The sequence below is a fragment of the Callithrix jacchus genome, chromosome 2, assembly GCF_049354715.1.
Source record: "Callithrix jacchus isolate 240 chromosome 2, calJac240_pri, whole genome shotgun sequence".
Classification (NCBI taxonomy): domain Eukaryota; kingdom Metazoa; phylum Chordata; class Mammalia; order Primates; family Cebidae; genus Callithrix; species Callithrix jacchus.
In genome coordinates this window covers 150,460,407-150,481,985 of record NC_133503.1, presented here as the reverse complement: position 1 = coordinate 150,481,985, position 21,579 = coordinate 150,460,407, and the positions used below count along the sequence as shown (strand labels likewise).

The following is a 21,579-nucleotide window of genomic DNA, read 5'->3' as shown; positions in this document are numbered from 1 at the left end:
TTTGGAGGCACATAAATGTGGCAACCAGTTTGGAAACACATTTGGCAATATCTAAAAATAAATATACATAACCTAAGACACAGAAATCCTACCCCTTGGGATATACCCAACCTACGTGCATGCACAAAACCCTGCAACACTACATGTACATTTGTTTACCAAGTGATATATCCAAGATTGTTCATAACAGCTCTAATTCATAATGGCCTAAAACTGGAATACTTAACTATCCATCAACAATAGAATGGGTAAGTAAATTGTAGCATATTCACTTGGTGCAATACTAACACAATGAGAATAAAGAATGTACAACTACACCAAACAATATAAATGAATCCCATAAACATAATATTGACCGAAATAAGAGTTTATATTGTATGATTTCATTCCTATAAAATTCAGAAGTAGTCTAAACAAATCTATGCTATTGGAAGTCAGTTAGTCATTATCTTTGGGTCCACAGTGACTGGAAAGAAGCATAAAGGGGTTCCCTTGGGAGCTGGCTATATTTTCTTTTTGATCTATGTGTTGGTTATATGAGTAAAAATGGCTAGACATTTTTTTCTCACTTAGTGGCACATTCACACCCATCATTTTATACCAATTAGATCCTTGTAGAGTGCTAAGGGTTATATATAAATAGCAAAGAAAGAGAATCCTTCCCATTTCAACCAACATGGGGAAGGCAAGACTTCAAGGTTTTTGTTTTAAAGTCATATAGGGCTAAAATAAACAATAAGCCTTTTAAATTTGCTCCAAAATACAGGATGATTTGTTCCCCCACTGATAATAATTTCTCCTTTCCCCTTCTTGCCATTTCTGCACGTCAGATCTCCCTGAGGTTTATGTTGTCTCAGTTTACATGGATTTGCTTTCAGAAAAAATCCCTGATGTTTCTTGTCCCTGAGTATCTCTTCCAAGGGTTTGAAAAGCAGCTCATACAACAGAAGTTGTACAAAGCCACCCTTGTCATGTTCACAGGAGAACAGAGAACAAAAACGTCCCGATCAGTGAGTGGCAGCACCACTGAGAACCTCCTGAACCTCTGCTCAAGGCATTTTGAACTTTATAAAAAGAAACGGAGGAGAGTTACGATGGAAAATATACAGTTATTTTCTAGAACAAGCAAGATGCAAGATAAAACAATTATTTGAGCAATGAAATGTTTTTATCCTTTAGTTCATCTGAGATTAGGGCAGTGATACTTCAGAGAACCCACAGATAACAGGTTTTTGTCAGGTACAACCTGAAGACAGCAGAAGTTTTTGCTGGTTTTTCCTTGACTAAAATGGCCACCCTTTCACTAGAGAATGTACTTACGTCATCAAATTAATGTGATTCTTAAACAGGACATAAATCTTCCCTTTGGATGAGAACACTAATTAGATTCATCTAATTTTTCATTCTTTATCTAAGCACTGCCATTATATGAAAAGAAAAATTTCTGAAAATCAAGGATATTTTGCAGTTAAATCTCTCTTCCAAGCCAATGTATTTTGTTACCCTATATAAACAAATTCTGCCATTACATTCCTTTATCCATAGCAACTTGCAGTGGGTAATCCACAAATCAATTAAAGGCAAGTTAAGTGCCAAAAAGGGATCAAGCAAAAAGCATTAGAAGCATAACATTTACAGGCTCCAGCCTAAAAATTTGTGTGTCAGAAAAGTTTCGTCTGGCTGGCTTTTCTTTTAATGCAAGATTTAAAATTTGTATTATTTCTTTGAAAATAAAAAAAATAATCTCATCATAATCTCTTAGTTTTGCAGGCAGACAGAGACAGATATTTCAAACAGAAAAAGGTTCCTACTATAGGGTTATTACCACTGTTACTGATTTTTAACTTCCAATTTTCTTTGCCGTAGTATTTTCTATGCACAACAATTTTTGAGATAGTTTGAAACAATGTAATAGAAAGTATATTGCAAACTGCTCCCCTTCCCCCTACATCTTCATCTTCCTCCTTGTTTTACTTTCCGTCAGTATATTTTTCTTTCTTTCTTTTTTTTTTTTGAGATCGAGTTTCGCTCTTGTTACCCAGGCTGGAGAGCAATGGTGTGATCTCGGCTCACCGCAACCTCCGCCTCCTGGGTTCAGGCAATTCTCCTGCCTCAGCCTCCTGAGTAGCTGGGATTACAGGCACGCGCCACCATGCCCAGCTAATTTTTGTATTTTTAGTAGAGACGGGGTTTCACCATGTTGACCATGATGGTCTCTATCTGTTGACCTCGTGATCCACCCGCCTCGGCCTCCCAAAGTGCTGGGATTACAGGCGTGAGCCACCGCGCCCGGCCTGTATTTTTCTAATGACAGAAGCAAAGGCAAATTCACTCAAGAGATTGAAGACTGAAAACAAGCTACTAATTAGGTCAATATTTATATGGTTCCATTGACCTTGTGCAATTCTGATTGTGTGCCTAGAACTACAAATGTACTCACAGATGTATGGAATGAGTATGTTTGAATTCATAAGCAAAGAAATTATCATTCTCTTTAAAAAGGCTTCCCTGGTTTCCCCAAGGAGAACCTCTCATCTCAGTCTCTATTTATCTTTTGTTAACTTGTTTATTTTCTATCTTCCTCTACCAGAATGTAAACTTGATAAAAGCAGAGGCCACATCCATTTTGTCTCTCACTACATCCTGTTGCATTTTTAGGAGTATTTGTAAGTCAGCTGTTAATACCCAACAGTTATTAAAAATTAAATTACATAAAAATTGTTAATTATAATTAAACAAATTATATTTAAAAACAATGGAAATATGTATTAAAAAGTCCTAACTTCTGAATAATTTGACTGAATTTTACTATTATGATGTTTTTGGGGCAACTTATATCTAGTGTATCTATATGGTAGATACACTGTATATAGGACTATGTATCTCTTGCCACCGTCACATTGAGTGACATTTACAGTTCGAAAGGGACTGGTGAGATAATTTTTTGGCACAAAAATCAGCAAATATTACGAATAGTCCCTTCCCCACTCCCTCATAGAGAGCTGGTTGTGACCATTTACTACCTGAATGAATAGATTGATCTTTTATATTCTGTTCTGTTCATATTTGAATGTTTAATTCATTGTCATAATTTTGGTTTTTTTTCAGAGTTAATTTTTTTAGCTCAACACAAAGCTTATCTTTTTAAAACTTCACTGCAAAGGTATTTTTTTTATTTTTCTTTTTTTGGAATGTGGCTTACATACTTGTCCCCTCTAAACTGTCCGTCTTTTGCATTTGATTGGCTTAACATACTTACAGTAATATATACTTATTCACAAATCCATTTTTCCTCTTTAACATTTTAGCTTTTGTCTTCCAAATTTACACTATTACCAGCTAATGAGTTATATAATTTGAGTGCCATGTGCCATGGTTCATGCCTGCAATCCCAGAACTTCAGGAGGCTGAGATGGGAGGATAACTTGAGGCCAAGAGTTTGGGACAACCTGGGCAAAATAGACTCTAAATCATTTTTTTGAAGCCAGGCATGGTAGGGTGTGCCTGTAGTCCTAGCTACCCAGGAGGCTGTGGCTTGAGGATCCCTTGAGCCTAGGAGTTTGAGGTTGCAATGAGTGATGATCATGCCACTGTACTCCAGCCTAGATGATAGAGCGAGATCCTGTCTCTAAAATAAATATATAAAATAATACAATTGGACAAGTTGTAAAGTACCATAGAGTACTCTTCCTTTGCCAATGGAATTTTCTTTTGTTCCGATTCACCTCTGTATGGTTTTATAACCCAGCCTTATGGACAATCAGACACCTCTCTTCAGCCCCTTGTCAAAGTTAAAAAGGCTTGTCAATTATAGTTCAAAGGCAGAAAAAACAATAGAAGTTAGAAGGAGGGAGAGCCAAGGTAGAAGGTGGATATATGGCTATGGCAAAGAACATGATAGATGCTGAGGCCTCCAGAAGGAGGAGTACCAAGGTAAAGTATATACAATTGAATGCTTCCTCTTTTGTAAGAAGAATTCCTTATTTGTTCTGCCCAGATCATACAGGCCTTGATCCAGCTGCTCAGTCAAAGTATCGTCTCTTAAAATAACTTGACGCAGGCTCATGTACTTCATGACTTAAAGACAAAAATGCACTAGTTGAAAATCACTAAACTGACATTATGAAAATAAATAGTATAAATTTTATGAACTACTAATTAAGATAAATACTCCTACCCATTACACATTCAAAACTGGAATGGTTTTAGTGAAAACCATTCTCACACTGAAATACAGCATCATCATAAACCCTTGGAAATGGGGAGTGTCTTTTGTTCTTTTGTCACCTTGATTTTATTTGTACAGCTCCTGGCAGTCCACATTTGACAGGGCTCTGTATTGGTCCATAGCCTGCAGACTACCTTATAAAATCAATACCTTTATGCTTATTGCGAGTTTTTAATCTTTCTGCCTGTGGTTGTTCCATGTGCTGTCTTGATAGTACAGAAAACATTCAAACTATATTTCCCCTCTCTGTTTCTAGTCTATACTGATAATTGCATGGATTCTTTTGAATGTTAGAGATGGGACTTTCCTTCAATTTTGAAAAAAATACATTATAATGCAGTCTGCAAAAATGTTGTTTACAAAGTGGTGATTCCCTACAAAATTCCTATGATAGCTGTCGTAGCAAGTGATTTTTAGACTTGTAAGTAAAATGTCTGAGGATAATTTTACTTAAATGAGTCTTTCTATTATTCAGAAACCTGTCTTTCCATGGTCATTGCCCAGTTATGACTCTTATACTCTCCCCTGGCTGCAAGAAGTGTGCTCTAATTCATTCATTCTCTTTGCTGCCTTACTGAAGGCATTGAATTAGATGGCATATGTACTGAAGTGAGGGGATGGGACACTGGAACAAAGATTTTCACAGAAACATGCAGAGCCAGGGTTCTAGCTCCGGCCATGGTACTATCAAGCTGCATGACCCTGGGGCCTTTTAAGGTCTTCAAGCTCTTCAATGTAAGACAAATGAGTTTGAGCAAATGAATCATCAGGTTTCTTCAGCTCTAACCTCTTGTTCCCATGAATATGGCAAAAGGAAGCAGAATATCCTTACACTTGTCATGAGTTGGAACACATTTGTTAATAGGTTCATTCATTCAACACATATATGTTAAGCATGTACTGTACCAGGCACTCCTCTCGGCATTGGCCATGCAAAGGTGGAAAAAAAGGGCAAAAACTGCTGCCATGTGGAGCTTATATTCTATTATTAATAATAGCTGACATTTATTTTAGTGTTGTCTATGTGCTAGGCACTTTACATGACTAACACAGGTAATCCTCATAACACCCCATTTTACAGATGAGGAAACTGAGGCACACGAAGTTAGGTAACTTGCCCAAAGTCTCATAGCTATAAGTGATAAGGTGAAAATGTGAACCTCAGCTGCAGTGTGCCTGTAGAGCTAGTCAACTGTCAACCATTCCTGCACACTACCTTTCCAAGGTGAGCCTGGGTTGTATATGCAAGTTGTTTTTAAGGTAACCATTTACAAGCCAGCTCTATTGTACTATTCTGAGACCAAGAGTGGTACCAATGATGACAGTCTACCCGTAAATGTATTTCACAAAAGAAGCTTCACAAAATTTGTGAAATATTAGGGAAGACTTGGAAAATGCTATAAAGAGGTTGGCACTGGGAAAGAGGCTATGGCACTGGGAATGCTTCCCGGTGCATAGTAAGTGTCCAGTACAAATTGGCTATTGTTCTTCCTTTGGACTTTCTAACCACATGTCTGTGGTCTCTAGTCCCTGAACTTCTAATTCTTCTTCTCTTATTTGATGCTAACTATACCCATCATTTTCGCTTACCCTAAAGAATTAAGTGAGATGAGCTGTGGCACACTAAAAACGACAGTGGTCACATCTGTTACACCTGAAAATGGCCTGCATTCATGTACTGTTTTCATTTAATCTGTACAATGGCCTTATGAAGTGGGTATTTTTATTTCCCATTTATGGACATGGAAATGGATCAGAGAGGTCAGGAAAACTGCCCAACCAGGAAAGCAGCAGTGTTGGCACTAAATCTTGGTCTGTTTGGCTCTAGAGCCAAAGTTCTCCTACAACATGCTACCTCTTCTCAACATGTACAATGGTTGCTAGCAGTATTGTTATTCTTAGGTATAAATGTTGCCTATATGGTAATTATTTTTTCATTGTCAATTTAGCCAACATTACTCACAATTTGAAATATCATTAAGAAGCCTAGAGTAATAGTCAGGACAATGCCAGTAGAATAAATAGACATGAAACAAGATGGAGTTGACCTCTCTAGCTCAGAGAATCTTCTGGCTCCTCTGAACAGCTGGCCAAGGAGCAATATTTTGGCAGCAAAATACAACCACATGACCAATGTTTTTGGCCAGATGAAATGAGCCAGATGGAAGCCCATGAAGAAAAACCCAGGAGGGGGCAGAAGCAGACAACATAAAATCACTGATTCATCTTCTTTTTTCTTAAATATAAAAATTCTTTTGTCTTCATGCTTTTGCTTAGCACTCCTTTAAACCAACATCAATTAGGTTAGAGGACAGTTTAGATGTTATTTAATAAGTTATATTTTAATTGATTACTAAACTCTATTCTATAACAAATTACATTGTGTTCTGTCTTCAGATAAAGATTCAGAGTTAAGTAGAGGAAGATAGTACATCTATTAGAATCATACCTCTGATTATGGAATTTTTCCTTGTGTGTTGTAATAGGATCTGCTCAGGAAACTGGAGGTGGGAGAGTGACTAGGAGTCCCGGTTCTAACACAGACTTCCAGAATTCATACCTGTGCACGTTTCTTAAACTTGCTCTGCCTGTTTTCTTCATTTGTAAGATAATGGTAATGCTAGATCTACTTCCCGAGGCTGTTTTGGAGGATGACATGCATGAGCTAATGCATGTATGGCACTGGGAACACTTCCAGGTGCATAGTAAGCATCCAATACAAATTAGCTCTATTGTTCTTACTTTGGACTTTCCAACCACGAGTGTGTGTGTGGTCTCTAGTCCCTGAACCTCCAATTCTTCTTCTCTTATTTGATACTAATTATACCTATCCTTTTTACTTATCCTAAAGAATTAAGTGAGATGAGTTGTGGCACACTAAAAACAACAGTTGTCACATCTGTTACATCTGAAAAGCTTTGAAAATGAAAAATTGCTATGTAACAGGAGGTATTCTTGGGGTACACAGAAAGTGACATCCCAGTGTACTGATTCACTGGTGGCACTCACTCCCTTTCTAAGACGTGGGTTCGAGACAGCATTTTCTAAAGGGGATTCTGCAGTTTGATTGGACAATCACTGATGCTACCAGTTAGGTTGTGGCAGTAGCAAAGAGTAGCGATAGGACCACACTCTCCTGTGATCCCTGTTCATATCTGCTACTATGCAATTTCCAGATCAAAGTTACAGATTTGATCTTTACTTCCGAAGAATACAGGGGACAATTTAGGAATATCTAGATCTTCTTATTTGGGCAAATATTGCTTTATTTTTTCATAGCCCAGATACCATCTGTGCTTTTGTTTACTGATCTGATTGTTATTCCTCCTTCCTTCTGCTGTTCAGTCTATGTCATATTAAACAGATTTACTCATTAGCCCTTCTAGATGAGGTACAAGCATGCGCATATGTATTAATTAATCACCTGTTTGGCAATTCTGCTAAAATTCTGGGAAGGAAAAGATGTTGAAACAATTGGCAAATATGAGTTCTGGAGATTTTCTGAGAATTTCTATCCCATGACCCCTATGAGTATAAAGGGCAAGAAAACTAGAAGACACTTTGTTTCTTGCCTGTGGAACGCTATGGAATAATCTCTGCCCTACATTCAAATGTACCCTGAGTGACTCTCTCTTCTATTTGCATAGTACCTACCCCATACTCCTTGTGTAAAATGTTCCTTTTAACATCCCTTTTTAAGACAGAAAGCAGAAAGGGTTTGTGATTTGTTCTCTTTGGAAGATGGAACCATCTCAAGAAGAGTAATTTTCTATTTAAAGTTTCCTTGAACACTGCTGTAGTTTTAAACAATAATATTTTCAAAAATGCAAAATGTCCTAGTGTTCTCTTATTGGAGTTATCAGGGTCCACAGGCTGGGTAAACCTTTGCTCCTTGATTCTTCCTTTACTTCCCAGATCATTTTTCCACAATGTTTTCTAGGTACTATATTTAAACAACCAATATAAACGTATCCACATTATTTTCTCAAATTTAACATGAGCACATTATTCTCTTTCTTCTCTATAATACATGGGAGGGGCATTCCTCTAAAATAATTAGGTAAATCTTTAAACACATGTGCCGGAACCTAGACAGACAAATCAGCACCTCACCCTCAAAAATAGTACTCAGCTTTGTAAGCGGTGCCCTAATGCTAACACCAATCCCATTACTGAAAACATGGCTGGCCCTCTCCTCTGGATTCACAGAGAAAAAGTCGCTTCCTTATTATGTAATGCTCTGCTTTCTCTCTTTTTCTCTTTCTCTTCCTCCCTTCTCTGTCCCCTGCCCTGCTCCACTACTCTCTCCACCCTCTCCTTCCCTCTCCTTCCCTCTCCCTTTTCTTTTCTCGTTCAATCTCTCTTTCTGCCTCAAATCAAACTTAGTTTAATAAGCTATATATTAATCATTTTTGTTTTTTTAATAAAATGTATTTTACCCACAGCTGAAAAACTTTCAAATCTATTTTGAGCATTGTAAACTGTTTAAGATTGTACTTCTCGGGAGTCAGCACTCATCAAATGTATATGATTTGCTATTTATTTTAACAAATCAGACACGAATTGAATTTCATATCTTATAGACTTGGCTTTCCTTTAGACTGAATGTTACCTGTGAGTAAAAGCCATGCCAAAGAAAAATATTTCAGTGTAAAGCTAAGTGTACCCCCAGTATCATGCATTATTATCCATTTGATAGTCAAAGAAAAATGACACTACAATAGGCACATTTGAAGGTTTTACAAGATATAAAATATTGCTCATAAAAATCTCATGTGAGAGAAATTCAATGAAGAAATGTTGTTTAATGTCCAGTTCTTTCAGTTGCTTCAATAATGGGATCATAGCCAAAGCCTCTTAAAGGTCAAGATAAGCTTAAGTTACTTTCAGGATTTAAGGATCTTGTATATATTTCTTAAAATTAAGAGATGCAAAAACAAGGCTGTAACATTATGAGATATTTTACATGTTTACATCAAATAGTTTAACACCTTTAATTCCAAGAATGCTATGCAATAAAACTATGTTCCTCAGAAGATAATTGCAGCATTCAACTGTGTGTGCATGTGCCTGTGTATGGTATGTATATGTGGTATGTACATGTGGTATGTGTGTGCATATATGTGTGTGTGTGTGTATACATATGTGTATATATATATTTAGTGACTCATGGTGCATTTGAGGTATTATGGAATAATAAAAATTTTAAGTTATATGATAAATACCTTTTTTTCATTACTGTCAGTATATTATTGTGGCTGAATGCATAACCTCCTTGAATGGGTGAGGGACCTCCAGAAATGTGAAAGCCAGTGGCCATCTGCCTTCCTATCTCCCTAACCCTTCCACTCAATTCAATTTATGATAGATATGATCACATCAAGTTGTTTATGCTAATAAAGCATTATGGGATGATGCCAAATAAGAGAGGGTAACAGGATACTTTATCAAATAGGCATTATTGGCACTCTTGCTGTATATAAGGAAGCTTCTAACCTCAAAGAGTTTGTGGTCCAACTGGAAAGATAAACTAGAACCTCCAAACGGTGAAAAGAGCACATATAAATAAATTAATTAATTACTATGTGGGAAACTGTATATTCAAATTGAGAGGAAATAAAGCAGGGGCTAAGCCTCTCAAGCTTCCAAAGAAACTGCCTCATGATGAATATTTGAGATGCCATCCTCACCTCTTAAACTTGTTACAAATGAAACTTGTTAAAATTACAGATGTGAGGGATTCAAATACATGAAAAAGTCATCCTTAGCTGCTAATGCTTGTGTTTTGAAAAAGGCCAGAACTTGACCGAAGGAACCTTAAAAAATATATACATTTATCATATAGCTATATATATATCATATTACACCACAAAGAAAAATTTATTTTCCAAACTGAGAAGGCCAGGTTTGTAATATATTTGTAAATTACACAGTAGAGTTTAAACTGTATTTCTTGAGATTTCTGAAATTCTTTAGTCCATCAAGCTATTGCTTTTACTTGATCTAGCAGTTGGATATTTATGATATCAAGAAGCTTGCTATCAGATCTCAGTGATGAAGAGAGCCTAGAAGCCACCATATATTGGAAATATGCACAGTAATGTTAACAAATCTTTGATGTTAAGTTCTGAATGTACAATTTAGCACATAATAAGCATGAGAATCACATTAGAATGGAAAGCACATAGTAGGCATATAATTTCTAACGTTCAACCAAATTTCACAGCTGTAAGAAACTAACATAACAACAAATAAATCGTTGTTATTTTATTTTGAAATAAAAATAAATGGAGTTACTACCTACAACTTTAGCTGACAAATTATATTTATCTCTTGCCAAAGTTTACTTACACATTTTATGACAAATTTTACAATTTTATTTCTCTGATCTTATAGTCCCTTAAAAATTTTCAAAGATATTATCTTCTTCACTGTCTAAAGCAAATAAAGAATTCTCATGAATTATTTTAATTCAAACTTTGAATGTTTTATATGCAGGCAAATCAGAACACATTTTAATCCAGAGTTAATGCATATTTCTGCACAGGCCTGGCAGCTTCCAGATGTGTTACATTTGGTCTAAATAAGAAAGACTCTATATCCAAAATTTTGCAAACAATTTTTACTTCTATTTACTATTGATTAAATAAATAGCTTTCAGTGCTATAGACTGTAATTAATCAGAAACAAAAAAGCTGTCTGTATAAACAATAATAATAAAGAATAATCAATCTTTTCTTTATAAACACCTGGAATACTCAAAATGAAAAAGGAAATCCAAGTTTTTTTTTAAGTGTCTTTTTTCCAGTTATTTGGTTAAAAAAAACTATTTCTGTTGCAAGAGTCATTGACAGTTTAGTTAGGTCATGAGGTTGAGATTTTTAATATGATTTCCAGAAATAAAAGATTATTAAAATATTTAGTTTTAATTCATGGCATCTAATTCTGCTGGACAAGATTAAAACTGAATTACTACCTGGAACATAGCATTAGTTTCCATTTTTTCACGTGAATGTGCCCTGAAACACTCGTGAAGAACAATGTTGTGTTTTTGTTGTTGGTTAGTCAAACAAGAACCCATCCCTAACATTTAGAGTTGGCTACATTAAGCCACTAGACAAGTTAACACACTGTTTTCTAGGTGGCAGTAATATGAATGCTTTGTCAAGTTTGCCATTTAACTCTTGTAATTAGCTTTTAAAGTCAGTCAACTTCCTTGTACTTCTGGAGGTACCCACATATTCCTATTTCAAGGTTTACATCATCGTCTTGGTTCTTACTTTATATATTGCTAACTTAACCAGCATTAGGAGTTAGAAGGTCAACACACGGCAAAAGCTTATTTGCAAGGGGCCTAAGGCAGTTAAACAATTCTTTCCAGCTACAAAAGGAAAAGAGCAATACCTGTAGGACTTTGAGAAACGCAATCTTGATTTGGCTCTTGGAGATGGTCCTGGCACTGTGGCTCCCAGAGGATCCCAAACAAAAGCCATTTGTAAGGACGATGCCAAGATCCACAGGAACCACGGGAAGTCAGAGCTGGTGCCGGGCCCTGGGGCCCTGAGGCCTCACACAGAGCAGGAGGCACTTGTAGCTGAGTGAGGGCATTTCCTTTGTGCAGTGGTATGCTGGTATGCGCTGACAGAGAGGTGGCAGGCTGGCTGAGGCAGGGCTGGAAGGGATGGCCAGGACTTCCTGCTGCATGACACTTGGCCTTTGCGACAGAGCTTGCTTCACTCAGGCCTTATCTCATAATTAACGTGAGAAACACTCCCTCAAAAATTTGTTTTTAAATATAGCCCTGATTAAACAGTATGGTCACATGCCACTCCTGAAAAGCACAACACACACACACACACACACACACATGTGCACACGCATGCACACACACAATGAAAAGTGTGATTGAAGTGGGTAAACCTTTATATCAGTGTGAACTTTAAAAAAAGTAAACGTGAGGTCTTTGTTAAAAATTTTTAAAAAGTAAATACTTGCCTATGACTGGGGCATCTGACAAAGATTACTAAATTTCACACAGCTAACTGCCAACTATAATTTTTCTTATTTCAACTTCTCTTAAAAACAGAGATGGATATAATTCTTAGCAAACCTTCCACAGGAGGTAAACAGGATTTAGTCATCTTGAAAATACCAGTGCCTCTCTGCAAGCCAATGTGAGAAAAAAACAGGCAGATCACTTTCAGAGCTTTTGGCAGCTTTTCCCTCAAGGAGATGCTGCGTCACCTTAGAGAGTGAATTACAATGCATGACTTTGACAACAAAGATCAATTATCTTGTCCATTTTCTATTCCCTAGAAACATTTCTTAACTCTGATAAATCCCTTAAAACAACTTTCTTTCAAATTAAATAAATGACGAAAGCCAAATAGAAGCCTTTACATGTTTTATGAGTCCAGGACATTTTGAGAAATCATCTATTTCAAGATATTGTACCCATGGAGTCAAAGGACCCTAGTGCCGTCATCAGTCCTCACCACTGAGTGGTATTCAGTGTTAACAATGCAGCATAATTTCATCAGTCCCTGTCGAAACACTGCCCCTCCGGTGACCTCAACTGTAAACCAAGGCAGAGCTCCACTTCTCCAGGATAAGATTAGAGAGGCTTGAAGTACCCAAGAGTGAATTTAACCCTCTCTGAACTGGACAAAACTGACCAACAGTTGAGCTTGGTGAACATCACCATATCTATAAATTTTGAGACCTCTAAAGCTCAATCTCTCTCTTGTACACCAAGAGAGTCTTGAATATTTATATAATTTCAGTAAAAGCTCAAGACATTAAACATTATGCTTATTTTCACAACAGCATCCAGCACACCAGGGGTTCTTAACAATGCTACAGGTTTCCTATCAGCTTTGGAGATGAGTAATAGAAAACGTTTTTACAGTTTCACCTTTCTTATCAGACACATGAGCTCAAAGAGAGTGGGTGAGTGGAACTGCCCCTAATAGCAGCAACCTTGGAGGAGCAGAGTTCAAAAATAAACAACACACATTCTCTCTGAATCATCTTGCAATATTGTAATGCTTCACAAACTGTCTTTTTGCTTTTGTATAGAGATCCAAATTTCACGTGGGCAAAACAGATGGCCACTTTCCTGGTGTTCTCAAAGGACTGAAAAGGTGCTTATACTGATGCCAATCTGCTCTTTTGATGTACAAATTGGCACTATTGCCATTTCATTCTTTCATAGTATTTAATTTCCATTTTGGGCAGCTCTTAGGAAATGCACACATTCCTGGCAAAGTTAGCACTGGGCTGAATACACTGTCTTCATCTGAGACTAAAGAAAGACAGTCCAAGAGAACGAGTGATCTGCGTAAAGATGGGAGGAGTCCCTAACAGCTGGTGGGGTGGGGTGGCTTGGTGTGAAAGGGAGGGGGAGGGAGGCCACAAAGACAAGCAGGAAAGCAGAAGGGATGTTGCTGGAAAAGAGACTTCTTTTACCCGCCAGGCAACACAAAACTCTCATTTTGTCTGGCGGTGTTTAAAGTTTTGTAGGTGAAACAGCATCACTGATTTCTAATAAAAGATTCAGTCTATGTATACAACTTTGGAAGCAGAAAAATATTTTCATTGTTAACCCAGTTTTACTGATAGCAAGATAAACCCTATCTTTCTATTCAGGATAAAGCCAGCAGTATACATCTTCACAAATAAATTAACTGCCTTTGTTTACCAATTTATATTTTTAAAAGAATGTTCTATTAATGGATATCTAATTGATAAGCTATTAAGACATACAAATAATCTAGAATGAATCTGCTAGGGAATGTCCAACTTTCTCTAAAAATGTACAAGGAAGGAGAACCAATCTTGTCTTTTTCATTATCGTCAAAAACATTTTTCCTTCTTTTCCCCCCTGCTTCGTAAAAGCAGACATCCAGAAAAGTTAAACAAGATAAAAACAATGGAACTATAAATGTGAAATTATGAACAGAAAAATTGAAACTCTGGTTCGTTTTCCTAGTGTGAAATCAGTTACAGACACAAGAAGTGTCTGCCAATTTTAATGTTATTTTTTCTTAAATAATTACTTACCGCCTCCTTTTCATTTCTTCCTCACAGTTACACATAATCCCTCGTAAGTTACCAGACCTCAGCAAGGTCACAGAAATAAGCTACTTATTTCTGAGATTAATCGTGAGCAAAATTAAGCCTTAATTTCAAGTATAAATATCATTTTTTTGAAGAACTGGCTAATATTTCATAAACATGAGAATTTAGACATCCGGAAAAAAATAAGAAATTGAATATAATGTTTTTCTAGGCTAGATCTTTACTATCATTTATATTACAACAAGCTGTTTATAATTTTTACTTCATGAGAATCAAAGAGTAGAAAAGGAAAAAGAAGACATCTTTGGAACATTCTAATTACTGTCATTTATTAAGTGCTTATTTTTCCAGATGAATTTTAGTAAAAGCATGATTGAATAGCAAGGAGAGATGTTCCATCCCTGAAACAAATTATTATATTTACGAGTTGTGCAAACTAATTTTATATGTCCCAGGGAAAACCAGATTCTAAAATCTAAACATTGTTCCCATCCAATTGTTATCCACCTAAGTTCTAACCCCCTAAAATATCAGCGATGTGCCCATCTCCTGCCAACAACAGCTCTTATGTTCTACAGAACTCTAAATAAGGCATCTTTTTTGTCTCTTGAATATTTCTGGGATTTTGGTTCCAAGATTTCAGATGTTACAAATGGCAAATTGGGTTTGAATGTCTGACACAGAAATTTCCTTTATAGGAGACAGCCACTATGAATAAAAATGAAACTCCCATATTTGAAAGTGGGATAATTTAAACACAATCCACATGGGCATTCAATTACTTACACATCAAGTCTCTAGTTAACAGGCATACGGAGGAGACAAGGGTTGAGCTGAACCTCAGAGAAATAAACTGTTACATTAGCCGGGTTGCGTTAGGCTGAAAGACATTGCTTCAGGAAACCAGAGTAGGCAGATAGTAGGTTTCAGGATAGTGCTGTATTTTGAAATAGTCTCTGGTCACAGACTGAAAGCCAGCAGAAGTTAACGTGGAAGCAAATAACAGTTATTTACCATCTACTTCTGATGAGGGTGTCCTTGTAATAATTCTATCTTCACAGTGATACATTGCAAAAGAGTGTGACAAAAGGCAGTTTGACAATGGGATGTGTGTACTCCTTAAAACTAATGTCCACTCAGTATAAGTAAATGTAAGAAATGACTCTTGTTACATTACTTATCATAATTAACTGCAAATTATTTCTTCAAATGGAAGTGTCACAAAATAATACTAGAATCTTCTTTGAATTGCTTTCAAATATTAATTCTAAACCTTATATGAGTCTACTTGATTTAAAGTCAATTGTTCCATGTTCTGAAGTGGGAGATAATTATTTTAAGACTTGGAAACAGTAAAACATTAAGAGAATTGAAGTTACCCCATAGTCTTAAGTACACTGGGAAAGCATGCTCTGTATTTTAAGCTTCTGCATACATTACTCACATGTGACCCAGGACACCTAATTAAAGAGCTAAAATCAGGATATAGACTAAAATAATTATCAGGAGGCATGCTTAAATATAATGATAAGAAATCAATAAAACTATGAATCAAAATGTTTTACTAGACACTTAAGGTTTCCATCTACATCACTTTTAGGAATGTTTTAGTGATTTGGAAAACAATTAAGTCAAGCTTTTCTATTCACTAAACTAACAAAGAGCCTTCTGAATACTTGGATAAATGAGGTTGAAGGGAAGAAATCACAGAGAAAGAAATGGAAGGAAAAGAAAATAAATTTTATGTTTATTAAGTATCTACTAAATAATTGACAAGATCCCAAGAGATTCTTCTAACTATTAAAAACATTTCTAGGCTCAAATTCTTTAAAAAATCTTGAAATTAAATGTAGACTAATCACTTGAAATAATTTAACACAATTTTTGAACAAGTGTGTGAAAGTCTTCTGGTGTCACTAATTGTCTAATTGTTCAATTCTCTGTATTTGAACATTTTAAAAGTCATAAAAATTCTTTCTATTCTACTCTTGAATACAGTCTTAAATAAAAATCCTACTTAGCTATGACTAGTAAGTGAAAGAGTGGTAGATATAGGATTTCATCTGGAAAGCCACTTCCTCCGGAAGTCTTCCCTGCCTCCCCAGATCAGGTGATGTCTCCACTGCACTCTGCAGTTCCTCTTTGTCAGCATCATCACATTAGTAATGACTTATTCAGTGTCTGGCTTCCCTGAGAGACCTAAACATGATGAAGACATGGATCACATCTGCTTTCCCTCTGGGTCCTCAGGGCTCAGCAAACAGTGTAGAGACACAGAAGCCACAATTATGTTTGTTTAATAAATAGACAAACCAATATTTTCACAGCATCTTAAAAATAAGATGTACCACTGACATTATATTCTTATATGTGCCTAAATAGAGGCAGAATATTTACAACGGGTAATTTAGGGAGGGCTTGTTTGCTTTTCTTTTTCTTAGGTGCTCCCTCTGACAAAGCCAAGGTTGTTGCATAAATAAATAAGAAAACTACAAAACCAAAATAAAAACACTGTCACTGTTATGACCAAAGGAGTTACTGGCCTGTCCCCCAAATAGTTAAAAAAGTTTTTTTTTTTTTTAAATGAAACACCATTGGGCAAATTTTCAGGCAGCACTGGTATAGGTGATTAGAGATTAGAGTCACAGTTACGCCATGAACTTGCCATGTGACCTTGAAGATTGTTGCCTGATCTTGCTGAGTTTCAGTGTCTTATCCATTTGGTTCTCATCTGAGAGCCACTGCAAAGAGTTTTTGAGAGGGCTGAATAAGGCAATTTATATAAAAACACTCTGAAAACTGCACAAAATTTTAGACACATACTACTGATGTTTATGAGCTTTTGGGGGAGGTAGGAAAACTATTTTTACACTGTTAGAAACATTTTCAAGTTTTAAAAATTGCCAATTGGTTATTTCATGAGCATGGTAAGTAGGCATACCATTTTATCAGTTTCAAAAAGAATATCAGTCTTCAGTTTTGATAGATAATACTTTTCTCTATTAGAAATCTTTATATCCCATGTATGTAAGAATAAAATATTAGCTGTTATATTTGAAGGTTAATCCTATGAAGAAATTTTAATGTTTTATTTGAAGCATTAAAATCCTCTATGAACGTTGTTTAGAAGATCTAAAAAAATTAGGTGGTGAGAAATTTTACCAAAACTAGCTGATGGAATTTCTTGATTGTTCAAACCCCTAAGCTTCTCCTAAATATAGAAATATTTCTGTTTACTTTTTGAAAAATTATGGGATCCTCAAGACAGGTTGCTTATTTTGGAAAGCATTTGCAACACTGACTCCAATTCATGCTACCCTTATTGTTGACTGTGCACCAAATAAGGACAGAAATGGCTTCTTCCAACTTTTTAGAATTATGCTTACAAATAAGCAAAAGCAGTGATGAAACTGCTAGGCTGAGAAGCAAAATCACCTTCTTGGGAGAAAGAAAAAAGGCCCCCAATACTATGAATCCCTAAACAAAAATCTCATGTGTTGAATTTTGGTGTGAGGATTTTTTCCATGACTGTTCGATATCTTGCTAAATCTGGTTATCCATCTGTTGGATCCAACAGTCATAAAGTTTCCCATTCCTTAGTACTTATTCCTGACCTGTCATCCTCAGACCCCTTCGTTACTCGGACACTTCCTGTGCAATGAATGGGTTTGTGAACCAAACATCACCATAATGTCAGGGTAACTTTTCTAATTCCTCATTTTACTATGATAATATCAACCACTTATTTGGTATTTATTCTTTGCTGTTTATTGACCTTGCTGAGTTTTAATGTCTTATAACATTTGGTTCTCATTTGAGAGCCACTGCAAAGAGTTTTTGAGAGGACTGAAGAGGGTAACTTACAAGAAAGCATTCTGAAGACTCTGCACAGAATTTTAGGGTATAATATATATTATTCTGACAATAATTTATCTGTGTGCTTTGTATTATTTTTCTTCGGTATCACCACTGAGGAAATGAAGGCTTACTAAGCTGAAGTAACTTGACCCTATGATCATACAGCCAATGAGTAGCAGATCTGAGGTTAAAATTGAGGTCCCTCTTATTGCAAAACCTGTATCTTAACAAATACATGCCTAGAATATAAGTAAATATAGAAATGAAAAAGGTCAGGTCCCCTTCCTTGGAGAATTAAAGCATGAAGGAAGTTTGAACTTTCACAGGAAAGTCATTTGGTGTCAGATAAGATTTACATAATCTTATTTTATCTCACGAGCAGACATTATCACCACTTTATAGATGAGAAATCTGAGGCTCAGAGAAGTTAAGTAACTTGGCTGACACCACAGAGGTAATATATGACAGACATGTGAGTCCAAGTCAGTTTTGCCTATTTCCAAATCTTGTCTCCATTGCAGCTGGCTTATCTTTCAATTCCTAATTCCAAGGACAAATTTGGCCTGTGAGCCTAGAGTGGGACTGAGGCTGCAAGTGGGGCTGAGTGGGCTCAACTGTGATAACTAGAGAGAGAGGAGGCCTGGAGTGTAGTTTGGCTTGAGGAAAAGTGATCATGTCAGTGTTTGTATGCATTGGGCACTGCCCTGCACTTTCCCTCTGAATATTCTACATAGGAGAGAAACTGAAACACTTTTCAGTCCATCCAACCACAGGTAGCAATGTGCTAGGGGCTACAGTCGAAATCTGGGTTTTGAGTAACAACAAAAGAAAAGAACTTATTATTGTTATTTGTTTTTGTTTTGTAACAGAGTATATAAAACTTAGGGTGCCATTTACTAGCTATCTCTCAGAACCAGATAAGATATTTATAATAGACATTTACCCAATTAGGTCATTATGAATAAAGCAATAAGACTGGTTCTGGTTTTTGCTTTTACCACTGACTATCAGCAGGCATCTGGCATAGCATGGGGTATGTAGGAGATGTTAAACATGCATTTGTGAGAGGAAGGTAGGAAGGAAGGAAGGAAGGAAGGAAGGAAGGAAGGAAGGAAGGAAGGAAGGCAGGCAAAGGGGTAGGCAGGTGGAAGGGAGGGAGGGAAAGAGAGAGGGAGGACGTAAAGAAAGGAGGCTGGTTGGTTTGATTAGCCGTTGAACAAAATTCCATATAGAAAGTAGCTTACTAAGTCTATATCTTTTAGTTCTGTTTATTTCACAGGATTGTGTGTTTTGTCAGGGTTTTGCTTTCAGTGTTACCACTAATTTTATTTCTATTGGTGACTTTCCCAAGTTTGGAAAGTGCTAAATAATGGGACCTTGATGAAAACTTTAGCTTACCTCTAAATTTTAGAGAATAAGCCATTTTTATATCAGGGACTTTTTCTGTTAAACTTACTGCCTTAAAAACTTAGAAGTAAATTTGAGAACACATAATTATTATTTCATTGGTCAGGTGATATCCAGCAAAATCATATATAGCAAAATTCTGAGTTAAATTTGACTTATTTTTGTTTGATGTGTATGTTATAGATGAGTCTTAAGGGATTGAATTTATATTTGAAAATAAAACAAACTTTGGTCAAAGAAACAAAATTACAACTATGAGTTTTTAAGCCTCACTGGGCACTGGATGTTGAAATGCATGAGGCAGCAAGTCTTTTTCTAAATATTCTATAAGTAACGCTTACAAAAAAACACAATCCTTTGAAATAAACAGAGTTGAAAGATATAGACTAGCAAGCTACTTTCTATATGGAATTTTGTTCAACAGCTAATAAAACCAACCAGACTCCTTTCCTTCTTTACTTCTTCCCTCTCTTTCCCTCCATCCCACCCACCCATCTACCTACCCATCTGTCTGCCTGCCTTCCCTCCTTTCCTCCCTCCCTCCCTCCCACCTGTCTTTCCTTCCTTCCTCCTTCCCTCCCTCCCTCCCATCCTTCTTTCCTTCCTCCCTCCCTCCTTCCCTCCCTCCCATTTATCCCTCCCTCCCTCCCATTTATCCCTCCCTCCCTCCCTCCCTCCCTCCCTCCCTTCCTTCCTTCCTTCCTTCCTCCCTCCCTCCCTCCCTCCCATCCTTCTTTCCTTTCTTCCTTCCTTCCCCTCACAAATGCATCTTTAGCAGCTCCTACATTCCCTATGCTATAGCAGCTGCCTGCTGGTAGTCAATGGTGAACACAATTTGTGCCCAAAGGGAGTTTACAGCTGAATGAACCCAAAACTGAAACTCAAGGGTAATAAGAAATTTGACCGGGCTTACATTTGTTTAAAGTATCAGGGCAATAAGAAGAAGAGGAATAGAAAATATTTATAGAAATGAAAAATAACTTGAGCTCTTAATTAAGAAAAAAATGTATATAATTAAGAAGACGGTGGCCAGGTATGAAGCTCATGTAATCCCAGCACTTTGGGAGGCCAAGGCGAACAGATCTCTTGAGCCCAGGAGTTGGAGACCAGCCTGGAAAACATGGCTAGACCCCATCTCTACAAAAAAGAGAAAAGTTAGCCAGGCATGGTGGTGTGCATGTCTGCAATCCTAGCTACTTGGGAGGCCGATGTAAGAGGATCACTGGAACCTGGGAAATTGAGGCTGCAGTGATTTGTGATTGTGCCACTGCACTCCAGCACTCCAGCCTGGTTGACAGAGTGAGAACCTATCTCTCTCTCTCTCTTCATATATATATTTTAAATTATTGCATTTCAGGTTTGGGGGTACATGTGAAGAACATGCAAGATTGTTGCATAGGTACATACATGGCAATGTGGTTTGCTACCTCCATCCCCATCACCTATATCTAGCATTTCTCCCCATGTTATCCCTCCTCAACTCCCTACCCCCCACTGTCCCTCCCCTATTTCGCCCCTACAGACCCCAGTGTGTGATGCTCCCCTCCCTGTGTCCATGTGTTCTCATTGCTCAACACCCACCTGAGTGAGAACATGTGGTGTTTGATTTTCTGTTCTTGTGTCAGTTTGCTGAGAATGATGGTTTCCAGGTTCATCCATGTCCCTACAAAGGACACAAACTCATCGTTTTTTATGGCTGCATAGTATTCCATGGTGTACATGTGCCACATTTTCCTTTTCCAGTCTATCATCGATGGGCATTTGGGTGAGTTCCAAGTCTTTGCTACTGTAAACAGTGCTGCAATGAACATTTGTGTGCATGTGTCCTTATTATAGAACGATTTATAATCCTTTGGGTATATACCCAGTACTGGGATTGCTGGGTCAATTGGAGTTCTATTTGTAGGTCCTTGAGGAATCACCACACTGTCTTCCACAATGGTTGAACTAATTTACACTCCCACCAACAGTGTAAAAGTGTTTCTATTTCTCCACATCCTTTCCAG

General features: G+C 36.9%; 1 protein-coding gene across 12 annotated transcripts in view; it reads right to left on the bottom strand.

The window, feature by feature from the left end:
• Window positions 1–21,579, bottom strand: part of PDE4D (phosphodiesterase 4D) — a 1,594,380-nt gene that overhangs the window by 396,540 nt on the left and 1,176,261 nt on the right. For 2 of the 12 annotated variants that reach the window (XM_008992020.5, XM_078365483.1), the window contains exon 1: window positions 11,633–11,865. The exons of the other annotated variants lie outside the window; for them this stretch is intronic. In XM_008992020.5, the coding sequence (XP_008990268.1) occupies window positions 11,633–11,721 (89 nt within the window). In that variant the 5' untranslated portion in view covers window positions 11,722–11,865. Of the gene's footprint in view, window positions 1–11,632; window positions 11,866–21,579 lie in introns of those variants that run through there. 12 annotated transcript variants of the gene reach the window in all.